The sequence below is a fragment of the Gymnoscopelus braueri genome (assembly GCF_963280865.1).
Source record: "Gymnoscopelus braueri genome assembly, chromosome: 7".
Taxonomy (NCBI): Eukaryota; Metazoa; Chordata; class Actinopteri; order Myctophiformes; family Myctophidae; genus Gymnoscopelus; species Gymnoscopelus braueri.
This window is the reverse complement of record NC_137608.1, coordinates 8,882,562-8,897,580: the sequence shown is the minus strand read 5'-3', so window position 1 is coordinate 8,897,580 and position 15,019 is coordinate 8,882,562. Positions and strand designations below refer to the sequence as shown.

General features: G+C 42.6%; 1 protein-coding gene across 1 annotated transcript; it reads left to right on the top strand.

The window, feature by feature from the left end:
- Window positions 1-1,858: 1,858 nt before the first annotated feature.
- Window positions 1,859-9,083, top strand: LOC308088862 (ladderlectin-like; the record flags this gene model as incomplete). The annotated part of the gene is made up of 6 exons (XM_080433448.1): window positions 1,859-1,863; window positions 6,054-6,133; window positions 6,437-6,516; window positions 7,469-7,585; window positions 7,822-7,924; window positions 9,004-9,083. The coding sequence occupies 6 exons, from the start codon at window positions 1,859-1,861 to the stop codon at window positions 9,081-9,083; spliced, it is 465 nt and encodes a 154-aa protein (XP_080289574.1).
- Window positions 9,084-15,019: the final 5,936 nt, after the last annotated feature.

Genomic DNA, 15,019 nt, shown 5'->3' with positions numbered 1-15,019 from the left:
TTCCTGGGTACTTAATAATCCTTTGATCTGCTCTTTCCATTCCTTATATCTACTCTCACCTTCTGTACCACCAAAAGTGGGCAACCACGGGGCACCGGGATACACTGGCATCATCATCATTATAAAGCAAAAACAAAACACAAAAATAACAAAATAACAGTACAGTTTCTCTTAAGGGTTTTTTCTGTGTGTTCTCAACCAGTCCTGCCGCGCTACGCCAAATATGTGAACAAGGCCGTAATTGTATCACATTTGACTTGCAATTATCTTGAGGTATTGCACACTCTATTTGTCCTTTAATAAATAATTCAATATCAAACTCACAACAATAAAATATCAATGCACAGTAAAGTGCTGGGTGCGTAATTATTGTGAGTTTCAGTCTGAATATTGTTTAGTTTGTCGACTACGCCACTTTTTTTATAGAGGAGAGTCCCCTTTAAATACACCTTTACTTCTACAGGCTTTCACAGGTTCGAGTTACTGGTAAGTTTCAATACTTTGGTTTTGAGAACACACACTTTAGAAAATTCCCCTGAGAAACTGGACACGGATGCAAAATGTATCAAAAAGGTAAGTATATTTATTAGTCCCTAATACAGTGGCTTCTGTGCCTTAAAAACAATCAAAATAACACTATACTAATAAAACCTAACTAAAACACAACAAAGTAATTTACACAACAACTATAAAATGAATTATAAAGTTGTGCAAATTACGCAGGGCTTGGTCAACAGGTTTGCAATTAGCAGGGGTTTCTGTGCAACAATACTTCATAAGAAAAGTGCTGTGCCAATAAAGTGCTTTGAGATACTCAACACGTTTCGTTTCAGGGGGAAATGCTGCATGTCCATATATGGGGGTAAGTAGGAAGAGGGTTTATGCCAGTCGTCTTTGTCTTCTTTTCTTCTTCTCTCCTTCTGCAATGATAGAAACTATGACCAGTTCACTGTGCATTGGTAAAGTACATGCGCGTTTTCACAGTTGGTGGTTTATACAAGGATGAACGTTGCATGGATCGGTACTTACTGACAGGCCAGGCTTTTACACCTGGCGCTGAGTAGGTTGCGTATGCAACGTTTATCACCACTCTCCGTCTCAGCGCTCCTTTTATGGTCTGGTCTCGGTTCGTATGGTCCTCGGTTTATGGTCTGGTCTCGCTCTCTCTTCCTCCCCTTCGGTTCGATCGTTCCTCCCTCTTTGCTCATCGATAGGTACACCTCGGCTTCCAACTGCTTGGTGGCTGGTGTAACTCGCTCAAGTTCCCTCACTTTATTCCGGGGCTCTCATACAACCTCCTCCTCTGCTTCCTCTCTCCGTCTGACCCTCCTTCTCTCTGGGCTCTGCTTCTTCTTTCAACTGTCCCGCCTCCTCTTTTATACCTGTCAAAACCACGCCTCTCTCTTCCTTCATTTGTCCGTGGTGACATAATGTCTGGGGACATTGGCCATGACCGTGGCCTTGGGCGGGACCTCGTGACCACCTCTCTGCCACTGAATGTCTCTCAATGAGTGAACCAAGGGACCGGGGGAAAACAATTGTATACAGTGCAAAACGGTTGTACAAAAATAATAAGATGGTGGTTAAATGAGCAAATAATTATACATTAAGCACCAATAAAAACATTTACAAAAGTTTTAAGAAACCCCCGTTTCACCTTTGTCACAACGGTGTGGGTCGAACAAAAAGGTAAGCAAGAGAGGGGGTTGAAGCGAAGGACACGCTTCTGTTGTTGTTGTTGTGGCGATGCAGATATTTCAATGGCCGCCGCGTCGTGTTGCTTCGGCTGTGGCCGTCGGCGTTCGGTGGTGCGCACGGTAAACGGTGCGAAAGTGTTTCCCCGTCCGTTGTGGTCGTAATGTGGTGAGTAGAATGAATTATGTTCCGTTGAGGCAAATGTGTAGTGAGCAATGAGAAGTACCCTACGCCACCCGTAAATTCAGCGCGCACGTTGGTGTTGTGGTGAGATGTCATATGTAGTTGTTGTGTTTAGTCCAAATCAATGCTGTGGGTATGGCGTCAGCGGCGAGAGGTCCAAATGCATGGAGTGGGTGTGGCGTCAGCGGCGGAAGTAGCTTTCTCCTTTATATAGGTAGATATCACACACACACACACACACACACACACACACACACACACACACACACACACACACACACACACACACACACACACACACACACACACACACACACACACACACACACACACACAGTCCAGCGGTGGCGGAGATTAGCTGCTCACAGACAAAAATGATTAGTTTGTTTGGGTAATCTCTCAAAAACACAGTTACAGATAGGGAAAGAGAATAAACAACCGGACAAATAACAGGAAGGCACAGTCAAATCAATTATACAAAGTCCTGTGTGTGTGTGTGTGTTCGGACCAAAGGTTGGGAAACAAATAAGAAAACTGTTAAGAAGCAGCCTCCTGTGGACAGGAGGAACTGGTAGAGATGAGTACCCTTATCTTTGTCAGGCCAGTCAGCGCTGAGCCTCCTGTCCTTGTCCTATACTTACTGTCATGAATTATGACCTTCTGCTTGACCCAGTACACACATGTGGTGAATCACGTAAGCATAGTTGATACCCGTGATACGATGACCATCAACTACTTTATCAAACTGATGTCTGTGCACAATTAATACGAGATGCATGTTCTATTCTATCCATTCTGTTCTTGTCCTTGCCTCATATCTTCTGGTCACGTCACGTGGCCAATACTGTATAAATTATCTATGTGTGTAGAACTTGTCGTGTGATACTGCCTGGTGTCATCATGTTCTCTGTGCATGCGACTCAACTGAAACATCACTCACCACCCTTAGTTAGAGGGAGACTCTTAAGTGACACACAGTTGGTCAACGAAAATCACAACAATTACCACAACCCAAACCTTTGACTATCAACACCAGTCATGGTGACAACAACCAGTCCCAACAATCATAATACTACCTAGAATGGGAGTACCACAGTACAACATGTATTAGGAAAAGGCCTACATAGACAGAGGTGAGGCCAAGCCATCATATGAACCAATATCTAACCCACCCTGTCACAACTCACAACCTTCAACATCAGCCACAACACAACGGACACAATGTAGATCCAAAGGAACATTTGGAATTGATGGTTGTGATGGCAAGGCCCAGAACCTCTAGCTTATATGAAATAGAAAACTCACATACACAACACATAAATGTAGATTGACATCAGCATTCAATTCCAGGGCCAAAAACTGTCACTGAACAGGTGTCCTTACCACCCAGTCATTGGGTCCCAAAATGACATATACAAGCAGCTTGAATCATGACAGTATACACACAGCATGCAACACAAGCAGCAGCAGCAAAAAGAAGTAAAGAAAGAAAAACAGTTCCTACCTTGAGCTGTCTTCTACTTGACTTCATCAGTTGTGTAGTGTAGTGATGGCCAGGGTCAAACTTTGGAACCCATGGATAGAGGCTCTCTCTCCCTAGTCTAGTTCATCCTTGAATGAGCGGCGTCTCCAGTCATTTCGATCCTCCATACACAGTGGTGTAAAGTAACGGGTTGTTGGTAACACAATGTCATGTTCATCCTGGTTGATGTGGCCAGTGACTTCTGTAGAGCAGGCTTTAGGGTCCACAAAAGAGTCCAGTGCCTCTGGATAGTCCAGGGCTGGCTAAGTATGTATGACGTTTCTATAAATATTAGTAATTTGTATAGGCCTACCAATATAGTGTGACTGTGAAATTAACAGCTTTGTTATTCACATATTTCACAAATGGTAATATGTATTGAGGAAAAAAAACAATTTAATTATTTCTGTAGACTGATGGCCTTCCTGCCCTGGCATTTGGCCTTTGAGCTCTCAAACAATTGTGTACACTACCAAAGGCCAAGTGGACTTGCCCATAAGATGACAAAACTAAAGGCCTGCTGTGCAGATTTGACCACAACTGAATTACCTTTATGTGCCCTAGGCTACAATGCCTACATGTTGCGTCAGCATTACAATCAAACACAGCTCAATACTACAACATAATTCACTTCACAGCACACGGCAGTGCTTTATCCTGACTAGTACTTGTTTTTACCAAGTACAATAACAAAAGTGACATATTGCAGCTAACTTTAATAATAAACTCAGTTGGAAAGAAAACGACCAAGGCTCTATGCACAGCAGCCATATTGGAAAGAAATTGGGCCTCTTCACCACTTCCTTCACAGGTGTTACCAATTATACTAATTAAGGCTCTCTTCCATTTAGTGCAGCACAGTGGTTCTCAAACCTTTTAATTTCAAGGACCCCCATAACTCTGAGAGTGTACAATGGATAGCAGAGTGTTTCCAGTGAGAATACATTCACAATATCAGCACTTCTGTGCGCATGTGTTCTTAACCTGTGGGGTAAACTATTAATCCTAGAACACATCTTCTCCCTTTCCATTTGATTAGTCACATTGAAATGTGTCTGGTCCACTGGATTATAAACAATGCAGCACACACATATTTACACAATTCCTTTTGCACAGTCAGAGGAAGCTCCACCAACTTTGAACCTTGCAGATTCAAAAGCTGTATAGGTCAGAATTAGTTTATATACTCTGCAGCAATTACGTGGAATGATCTACCTGCAAGAATTAAGCCCATTGGCTCAATGGCAAAATGTAAGTCCTCGCTAAAGAACTTGATTAACAACAGCTGCGGACCTGAAATATAAATGTACTAAATATATTATGTTTGATGTATTTTATATCGCTTTTTAATGTTCCTTTTTGTGTTGCTGCTTTTATTCCCTCTCTCCCTCCCCTCCATGTCACACACTTACATCATCAGGAGGACCACAATGGGAATAAGCTTTCAGCTTTCTTGCGACATGATTGACTTTTTGAGTGCAATTGTTTGCACATTGATTATATTGTCAATAAATCAATCAATCAATCAATCAACCCAAACTGAGGCCTCATTCTCAAGAGAGACCTGATTAACTTATTAACCTAGAAATAGATAGTGAAGGTTTATATGAGCTACTGTCGCTGAACAGAGAACAGACATCTACTGTGGACACATTCTGAGGTGAGACCGTTACATTTAGTTGTGATGCATTATGTGTTGGATCTTGTTAGGGTTTCTGAAGGACCTGTTTCATGAATATAAAAACTCTATGTGAATCTGACTTGAAATTCGTAGAGGAGTGGCCATAATGTTAAATACTAAAAACCATCTACTTTAGATGTAGGATTTTAAAAATGTAAGTGCAGTATATAGATACGTTTTGCTAGTTGGTCAAATACAGTGTTACAGATACAGTATTTCTTTTCTAAATGTTTATTATTTGCCAGACACAGAACCAGAGCATATGTCACGGCTGATAAGTTAATAACAATATGCAAAAGGGGGAGATTTATTCTAATATTGATCTTAAAGCTAGACTTCTGCTAAAAGATCAGAAATTAATGCAACTAGGAGAGCATGCATACACTGGCCTTGTAAACACAAATAAAATAAAATATTTGGGTGTATTAATATTAGTAAGAATATCGATGAATTGCATGAAATCATTATTGTCTAAAATAAGACAGGGTCTGAATAGGTTGAGATGGATACGAGATGGAATTCTAAGCAGAGTAGAAACAATAAAAAATGATGATCCTTCCACTATTTGCATCTGTATTTCAAATATATTTTTTCCAAATGTTATATGGATTAATACAAAAGCGAGAATCAAATATAAAGTCTTACTAGAACGAAGAAGGAGGGTTAGTCGTTCCAAATGTACTGAATTATTTTCATGCAACACCAAATATCACAATAATGAATTGATGAAAGGAAAACAGAAGTGAGAAGTCAAATGGATTGATATAGAAATGACAAAGATATCAATAGGGACATTCTCCTCAAGGAAAAGCAACATGGATAAAACATACAGCCAGGACAGAGACCATTTGTATTTAAAATACTGTAACATGTCGGGGGAAAAAACTACATTATTACTAGCACTATTCCTACAACTAATACTTGGACTAAGCATTGTTGTTGTTTTTCCTCAGTTGTGTATTTTGCTGTCAGCTGTGTTGAGGAGAACGTTCTAACCATGAAGATTTTGACTCTCTTTCTCTGTGCTGTTGTACCTCTGATGGCATCTGCAGGTAAGTAAGTGTGTGTGTGTGTGTGTGTGTGTGTGTGTGTGTGTGTGTGTGTGTGTGTGTGTGTGTGTGTGTGTGTGTGTGTGTGTGTGTGTGTGTGTGTGTGTGTGTGTGTGTGTGTGTGTGTGTGTGTGTGTGTGTGTGTGTGTGTGTGTGTGTGTGTGTGTGTGTGTGTGTGCACGCGTACGTATGTGTCAGCTGTTGTTGCCCCCTCTGTTAAGGCAGTGGACACAAAGCATTTAATTTCTATTATCCCATACCCCCCCTATATGTTACTAACTGTATCCATATCCTCTATCCATACAGCATGTCCCTCTGATTGGAAGCAGTTTGGACCCCTGTGTTATTTGTACATGTCCGAACCAAAGACCTGGTCTCAGGCAGAGGTAATGCTTCATTTATGCGTATAATGAAGAATAAATCGGTATCAAAGGAATACTTCACCCAATAAATTACTTATTTTCTATCAATTTCTCACCCATGAAGCCTTGAATACATGGAGATTTATTTAGTTTTTGTCGAATTCCTTACCAATATTTCCAATTTCCTAATCCAATAATTTGACTAATTGAATTTAATAGGAGACCAATCTTAACAAGACCAAAACTATATTTAAAACATTCTCTTTGAGCCTGGATCATAGGCCTAGGAGTTGTGTTAGAGTTTATATTATTCTTTTATATAGTTGTTGCATTGGTCTCCTCCCACCTCCTATGAGCCTCTTGGATTATTGGCTCAGGAATGAGACAAAAAAAATCTCCATGAATTCAAGGCTTCATTATATTTTTGGGGAGAAGTACTCCTTTAACCCATTCAATCCAGGGAACACATTTTTAGATAAAAAAAATAGCAGATATACAAGCTCATAGCGCGGCACCGAGTGCCCACCCATCTGACCAGATGGGTGGGCCACATGCATTTTCAGAGAAAGTTCATTCTAATGATCAATCGATTGTGTTGCGGCTTGGATTGTGTTTGAGCTTGTAGATCGCCTATTTTCGGTGAAGAGGTTTGGTGTGTGTGTGTGTGTGTGTGTGTGTGGGGGGGGGGGGGGCAGACCAAGTACAGAGCCAAAGGTCAAGTTTACTAAGTTTTGAGGGTTTAAGTTAAGTGGTTAATGTCTGAAAATACATATTGACACAAATCTAAAAACGATGATGTCAAACAAGTCTATAAAGCTATCTATGAAAATCTATTAAAAAATCTGCAACACCATTTTATGCAATTATGTAGTCTGGGGTCTGGGGACCCCTCTCTCAGCGAGGGTGAGGGGTCCTTGACCTGTAAAAAGTTGACCCCCTGATCTATAGCATCTATAGTATCTGTGTGTCCATGCAGTCATACTGTCTATACCGGGGAGGCCACCTGACATCCATCCACAGTGAGTCGGAATACATCTTCCTCCAGAGTCTGACCAAACGTTACTCCTGGGTAGGAGGCTACGACGGAGGACAGGTGAACAATAACTTCATGCTTTTGACTTAGAATAGAGATTAAGGTCGTGCCCGGACCGCTGGCGTAGCGGTCCGGGCACCTAGACTGCAATGCAGAGCTTGTGGATCTGCTACTTTTTATGCTTTTGTGTGACGTTGTAGTATGATCAAGTAGGGAGTTAATTTACGGGGAAAAAATATGGAGATAAGAGGTTTCTGCCCGACAGTGACGATATTCAATGATATATTCCTCTCCAGGAGGGTGTGTGGTTCTGGAGTGATGGAACAAGGTTTGTGTATCAGAACTGGGGCCCAGGAGAACCAAACGGAGGGCAACACTGCATTGGAATCAACTGGTGTGGTAAGTGGCGCACGCACACGCACGCGCACGCGCACACGCACGCACGCACGCACGCACGCACGCACGCACGCACACACACACACACACACACACACACACACACACACACACACACACACACACACACACACACACACACACACACACACACACACACACACACACACACACACACACACACACACACACACACACACACACCTCCGTGTCACCTCCGTGCGCAACCCCGTGCGCAACCCCGTGCGCAAGGCAAGCTCGTGAGTCGAGCCCATTGGTCGAAACCGTTTTCGCTCGTTCATGTGTCTGGCCCCAGCCGTAATAAGCTGCAGTACCTATGAACGGCCACCATGTCCAATGCGCTTCACTGCTCCCTCTCGGTACTGGGGGCTTGCTACCAAGGTGTTCAAGGAGTTTAACTATTATGCTCTCTCTTGTATTTAGAGGTCAGCCAATCTTTTAGTTTAGTTTTGAGTTTGGGTAGGGAGTCGAGATCTTTAATGGGTTTTGGTAGCTCATTCCACATTATGGTGGCAGCATATAGAATGCATTTTTTTCCAAAGTATGGGGGAACAAGGTCAATTGGTCTCTTTCTGGTGTTATGCCCATGGGCATCACTCACTCTAGTCTAGAGAAGTAGTTTGACCGGAATCTGATTTAGTTTAGTCATATTTTAGTCATCTGAAAAGTTTTAGTTTTAGTCTAGTTTGACTAAATGTCATAAGATTTTAGTCGACAATGTACAATTGATTTTGTCGACAAAAAAATATTTTGGTGGGCCTTGATGGCGTCGTAATGCGATGGCGTTGCATGCTGAAAATAGACGATCTACAAGCGTTGTGACACGCACCCGAGCACAACCAAACATAAAATGACTTTTAGTTCTACTAGATCTCTTCTCCACTAGTCCCTCCCTAACATTTTAGTCTAGTTTTTATTTGCAGACGAAATTGTCAATATATTTAGTCTTAGTTTTAGTCCTTGTAGCTTAGTTTTTATTTAGTTTTTGTCAGTGAAAAAAGGTAGACGTCATAGTTTTAGTCGACGAAATTAACACTGCCGTCTGTTTGTGTGTTCAACAGTGCCGAAACTCTGGGACGATGGTCACTGCAATGAAGAGAAACCCTTCATCTGTGCCAAGAACCTGTTAGCCCCCAAGTGACATCACATAGTCACTACCCGTGACATCATATCCGTGGAGGGAGATACGACGGTTGCCATGGAGATTTGATAAGCACAGATGAAAGTTTTGCAAAGAGCCAAAGCAGTTTTAGAACTTGAACTACTATTAGGACAGTGGTTCTCAATGTGGGGTTCCTAGGGGGTCCTTGACACTGAGGATTTTATTGGCGTCCCAGAAATAAAAACAAAACAAAAACATGGTATTAAATGGGGGTCTGTGGACTAATGCATATCAAACTTGGGGGGATATGTTGTTCATGTGTGTAGGGTATGAATAAAGAGAGACTAATTGTATGCTTGTTTTTATTCATTTGTTCAAAGTACGCTTCTATAAATTCTTTGATGACACATAGATGTTGTTTTGAAGTTTACAAAAGTACCTTTTGACCTCCTTTCATACATTTGGTATAGCCAGCTATATTCCGGTTTAAAAACAGACACGCAAAAAGGAAATCTCCTGGCAGCGACATAAATTTATGTCAGGAGTGCATAATTTTTATATGTGCTCTAATGAAAGGGACATAAACGTTCATTGTTCATTCCTGAATGTGTGGTGTGTCATGATGAAGTACTGTATATAGCCAAACCATCTTAAGAGTAAAGAGTTAGACATTCCATCTACAGTGACAGTGCTGTTTTCATAGACATCGCTTTGTTAAACGGAGTTTTACAAATCCTACTGTGAGGGTTGGATTTGCTGAGGAGAGATTGGGGTTGCATGCCTCTGTTTTTGATATCCCTCCCTCATTCCATTGTTTTTTTATGTCGGGTGGGGGATATGTTTTATCCCTGCTTCTGCTCAGACTGAATTAAATACATGCTTTTCCTTTAGGGAAACGTACTTCTCTGAATATGGTTGATACTGTATGTTTGATAATAGCACAATTTCATTGAAAACACCACATTAACCTTGATATAAAACACAATAGGCTATAATGAAAAAATGTATTTCAATTTACAAAGAAGTTCAGGGCTTAAGTGATTCCCATTTAATCATGTATTCATTCATTCATTCACTTATTTTAACCCTGATTACAGGTAACTTCCATCCCTGGTCGTGTGCCTCCACAACAAAGTGATCCAATCAAGCAACACACAAAGTCTCCATTTAACTTGTAATTAAACCAAAACGATTATCGTTTTCCCCAGCAAGACTGGAGGGAGGAGCGAAGGAACAATATCACATCATGCCATCAGCAAGCCAAGCCATGCATGCGTTGCATTAGGGAGCAGGATGATATTACAAATTGCCTATAAGTGTAATTACCGCTGTGTGCTAATTGTCCCTGTGAAAGCATGGCGGAGCCCACCCCATTATAATCCACACCGCCACTTCAACCTCGCTGATCAATTATTCAGGGCCATTTGCCTTTGAATCAGTCAGTGACACCGGAGCTCGGCTAATAGGAGCTAGTCGTTGCGGTTGCTGGGCGGAAACCTTGTATGTCCAAAACCGTGTTCAGGAAATGGAGATCTTTTTTTTTTTTTACCTGTGTTCCAATACATCCAATGTAGTTATTATTTTGTCACAAGCTGTCGGGGCAGAAACCTACTATCTCCATACTATTCGTACGTTTTGTGTTTTTTCGTAAGTTGACGCCCTACTTGATCATACAATAGCGCCACACAAAAAGCCTCAAAAGTAGCAGATCTGCAAGCTCGAAACGGGTTGCTTCTTTTGCCGTACAACTAACAGTTTTGGACATATGAGGTTTCCACCCGACAGAGACGTCTTGCTGAATACTTTTCATCGGTTCATTAGCCTATTTATAAAACCCACAGACAGACTTAACCGGAATTTTCCAAAACTGCACAAATAGCCGCTCTGCCAGCTCACAACGCGTCATATCGTGCCGTGTTTTGAGCTTGTAGATCGGCAATTTTTGCTGATTTTGTGTGACACTGTTGTACGATGAAGTATAGGTCATTAATATATCTCTGTTAACATACGGAGATACAAGGTTTCTAGGCCGACACAGAAACCTGTATAGCCGCTATGAGAGCACCACCAGGGGTTCCTGGGCCCCAGCGGAGCTCCGGGTTTAGACACGTGTACAGTATACTTTCAGCCTGTCACTAGGAATCACACATGACCTTTATGCAGTGTTTTTTATCCTCTTCTCTTTTTTCTTTCACCGCGCGTCCTTCCTCAGTTGAAGTAAATTAGCATGTGTCTCTCGACGAGACGCGTTACAAGCCTCAGGTCAAGTACAGCTCATCTCGCTAAATGTGTAATCGCCAAACGGATCGTACTACAGTAAACGCTGAGTGTTAAATTAAAGGTGGTGTAAGTGATATTTTCTTCTTTAAATGGTTAAAGCTCTTTAACAGAAAATACATGTTCAGGTAGGGATACAGTACCAATCTTTATATACAATTAGGAAAGCGTGGATTTTGTTTGTGTGTTTAGAAAAACTTCTCCTATCAGACCACTTGTCCAATTTTGCACAAAAATCGATCATGGTCCAGTCTGGCCTTTGCACCTCCTACTTTTGGTTTCCTCAATATTGTCATCTTTGCTTTTTTATGTTTTCTGCCCCATGTTTTGGAGCTATTTGTTTTTGCTATTTTCAAAAACATTTAGATAACTCTTGCTAAACATTTGAACAATATAAATCCTCTCTCATGAAGTCCTTGACCTAAAATATTTTCAGATGGGGGTCTATGGCCAAATGCACATCAATTTGGTAGTCCTTGACATGAAAACGTTAGAGAACCGCTGCTATATCTTACAGACAAACCATGTGCTTGTCCTCTGCTCTCCTCAATTCACTGCATGGATAAAACTGCCCTCAGTGTTGACTCAGTAACAGCACGCAACAAAAGGCTCCCAGAACCTTTTGTGAACCCAGTAGGACCCAGTGCTTTGCAAACTAGCCTACTGGGTCCCCAAAGAAAGAGGGGCTTTGAAAACCCTCCAGATGACTCCTAAATGTTGGTGACATCTCCACAGGGCCCCTGACCGGGTCCCTTTTCCTCCCTTTACACAGACGGCTAAGTGGCCCACAGACAACGTTCCAGTGAGAGGAATAACACACAGCATGGACACACACAGTCTGTGTGCTGCGAGCTCAATGGAACAGTGGGGAGTGCCCAGTGGTGGGAGCAGTACTCTTTTTGTTTTGTTTTACTTAAAGGTCGACTTCACCCATTTTCAATCTATCTTCATATAATTGGTCCTCACTAATGCTCATGATATAATGATACCATTTTTGTCTACAGAGGAGGGCTGTGGACAGTTCCGAAAACCCGCCCACCAGTGACATCATCGATGGAATAGAAACTGCACGCTTTCTATTCACATTAGCATGCTATGATGGGATAAATAATACATTAAATTTGTCACTGGTAGGCGGGTTTCTGAACTGTCCACAGCCCCTCCTCTGGGACACAGACTGAGTAGGATTTTTTAAATTATTGTATTAATAATCTAAATCTGAAAAAGTAACTAGCGACTAAAGCTGTCAAATTGTGAAGAAATAGAAATACTCAGGTAACGTAAAAGTTCCTGAAAAAAATGTATTCAAATACAGTACTTGAGTAAATGTACTTTCCACCACTGGGAGTGCCTCTAATAGACAGTGTGAGAGGTTGGTGCGACGGCGCTGGATGCACGGCAGCTGTTTGCTTCAATGTTTCATGCTCACAGCCACAGCTGCTCTCCAAATGAGAGTTAATATTGCAGGGGTGAGGGGGGGGGGGTCGAGCGTTGTCACATGGTCTGAGCGTCAACCCCATGCAGCCCTAGCAGGGTGACACTGCCTATAAAGGACACACACTGTTTTTCTTCTCTCTCTGTTGATGTGTCCCCACGTGCGCGTGCACGTGTGTGTGTGTGTGTGTGTGTGTGTGTGTGTGCGTGCGCTTGCGTTGGGGTCAGTTTATCCACATGCATCCTAGCATCCCTATTCTGGGCATGTCATGAGAGGCGAACATTTGGCGCAAATATAGCCGATCTACAAGCGAGGACCATGCAGGAAAATGGTCCTTACAATGGCTGTTTCTCATATTCTACTATACTTATGGGGATATGGACCTCACAAGTTTAGTAACTAACACACACACACGCACGCACGCACGCACGCACGCGCACACACACGCGCACACACACACACACACACAGTGGCATCAGTGGCGACTCAGACATATAAAGGAAACAGCTGCTGAAATGTCACAGCCCCCCGCCAACCCGGTGTCTCCCAGTATCTGTCACAGACGCCGCCGCGGCGTGCGGCTCAGCCCCATGCAGCGAGGCGGGCCGGAACAGAGACATCAGCAAGATGGCCACCGCCACCACCACGCCACCCATGTGACACGTGAGCGCCGCCGTGATGTGCCGTGAGGATGACGAGAAGAGAACTTGTCGCATCTTATTCGCCTTCGTGCAGTGGTTTTTCCACCAAAACAAAGCGGTAGGAATGGGCCTTCTAAGACAGCTGTCAACCTGTGGGCCGGGGACCGCTGGTGGGCCACGAGGGTATTGCAAGTGGGCGCCCCAAATAATTGGCAAACGCTATGATTTTAATGATAATATATATTATTATTTAAAGTCATGGTAGTTTTTTCTTTTAAACCCAAAAAAATGTTAAATCTTTGTGATACCAATACATAAGAACTTTTGTACTACTAGTTCCATTGATCGAAGACGGAACACCATTGACCATTACAATAAACATGCTCTGAAAATGCACGTGGCCCAACCATCAGACCACTTAAAACGGCGGCCAAAGGGCCATGTTAAGTGGTCGGATGGGTGGGCTGCGAACACTTATGAGATAAGTGGCGCCCGATCCGGAATAGCTGGGGGAACTGTTCAAAAATGTGGTCAGTGCAATCTTTCTGTAAGGTTTTGTAGGATGCTAATTTAAAAGGACTCGCTTTGCTTGTTGTACAACAGATGTATTCAAGCTCAAATTTCCCCAGAACACAGTCTTGGGCTCTATGCACAGCAGCCATATTTGAAATGTTGGTAAGACCTTCAATTATACTAATTAAGGCTCTGTTCCATTTAGTGTAGCACAGTGGTTCTCAAACCTTTTAATTTCAAGGACCCCCATTACACACCCGTAAGGGGCCATTTGGAACCCCCTCTCAAGGAACCATGAGGTTACCTGGACCACACTTTGAGACCCACTGGTGTAGCAGAGTGTTTCCAGTGAGCCAACATGCACCATATCAGCACCCTGACTCTGTTTGACCAGAATGGAACAGAGCCTTAATTAGTATAATTGGCAACACCTGTGAAGGAAGTAAGGAAGAGGCCCAATTTATTTCCCATATGGCTGCTGTGCATAGAGCCTAATGTTGAAATCCCAGTGGAAGTTTCTGGGAGCCTTTCATTATATTACAAAACCAGTTTATCACACTGGAAAGGAAAGGAAAGCAGATACTGCTATAAGAAAAAAAATGTGCGTGCGCATGCGCACACACCCACACCCACACCCACACCCACACACACCACCTGTTGCTTTCTAGCTCGTCAGGGAATGTGCCTTGATGCTCATTCATATACTCTGTCGTGTCAGTGGACAAAATGATGTAATGCTGAAGTGAAACAAGTGTCGATGCGAGTCACGTAAATACAAGCCTTTATGATCGGAGGGAGTACAGTCAAGCTGCAATGCTGCCATCTTTGCCATTGAGGCATGGTTGAGTTTAAGCAGATGCTCTGGCACAGCGATAAGGTTACATCATGCAGAACGTTTGAGTGTTCTGTTTGCCAGAAGACCACGTGATCTGTATTCGGCCAAAAAGTTCAATGGACTCGATCTGTGACAAACAGTGTTGCCAGATTTAGCGAGAGAAATAAGCAACCAGATCTTTGTAAACAAGCCCAAAAGAAGCGACCATAGGCCACATGAGCACTTTAAACCTATATACATAGGCTATTTGAAAATATAACAAGCTTGGCTTGTA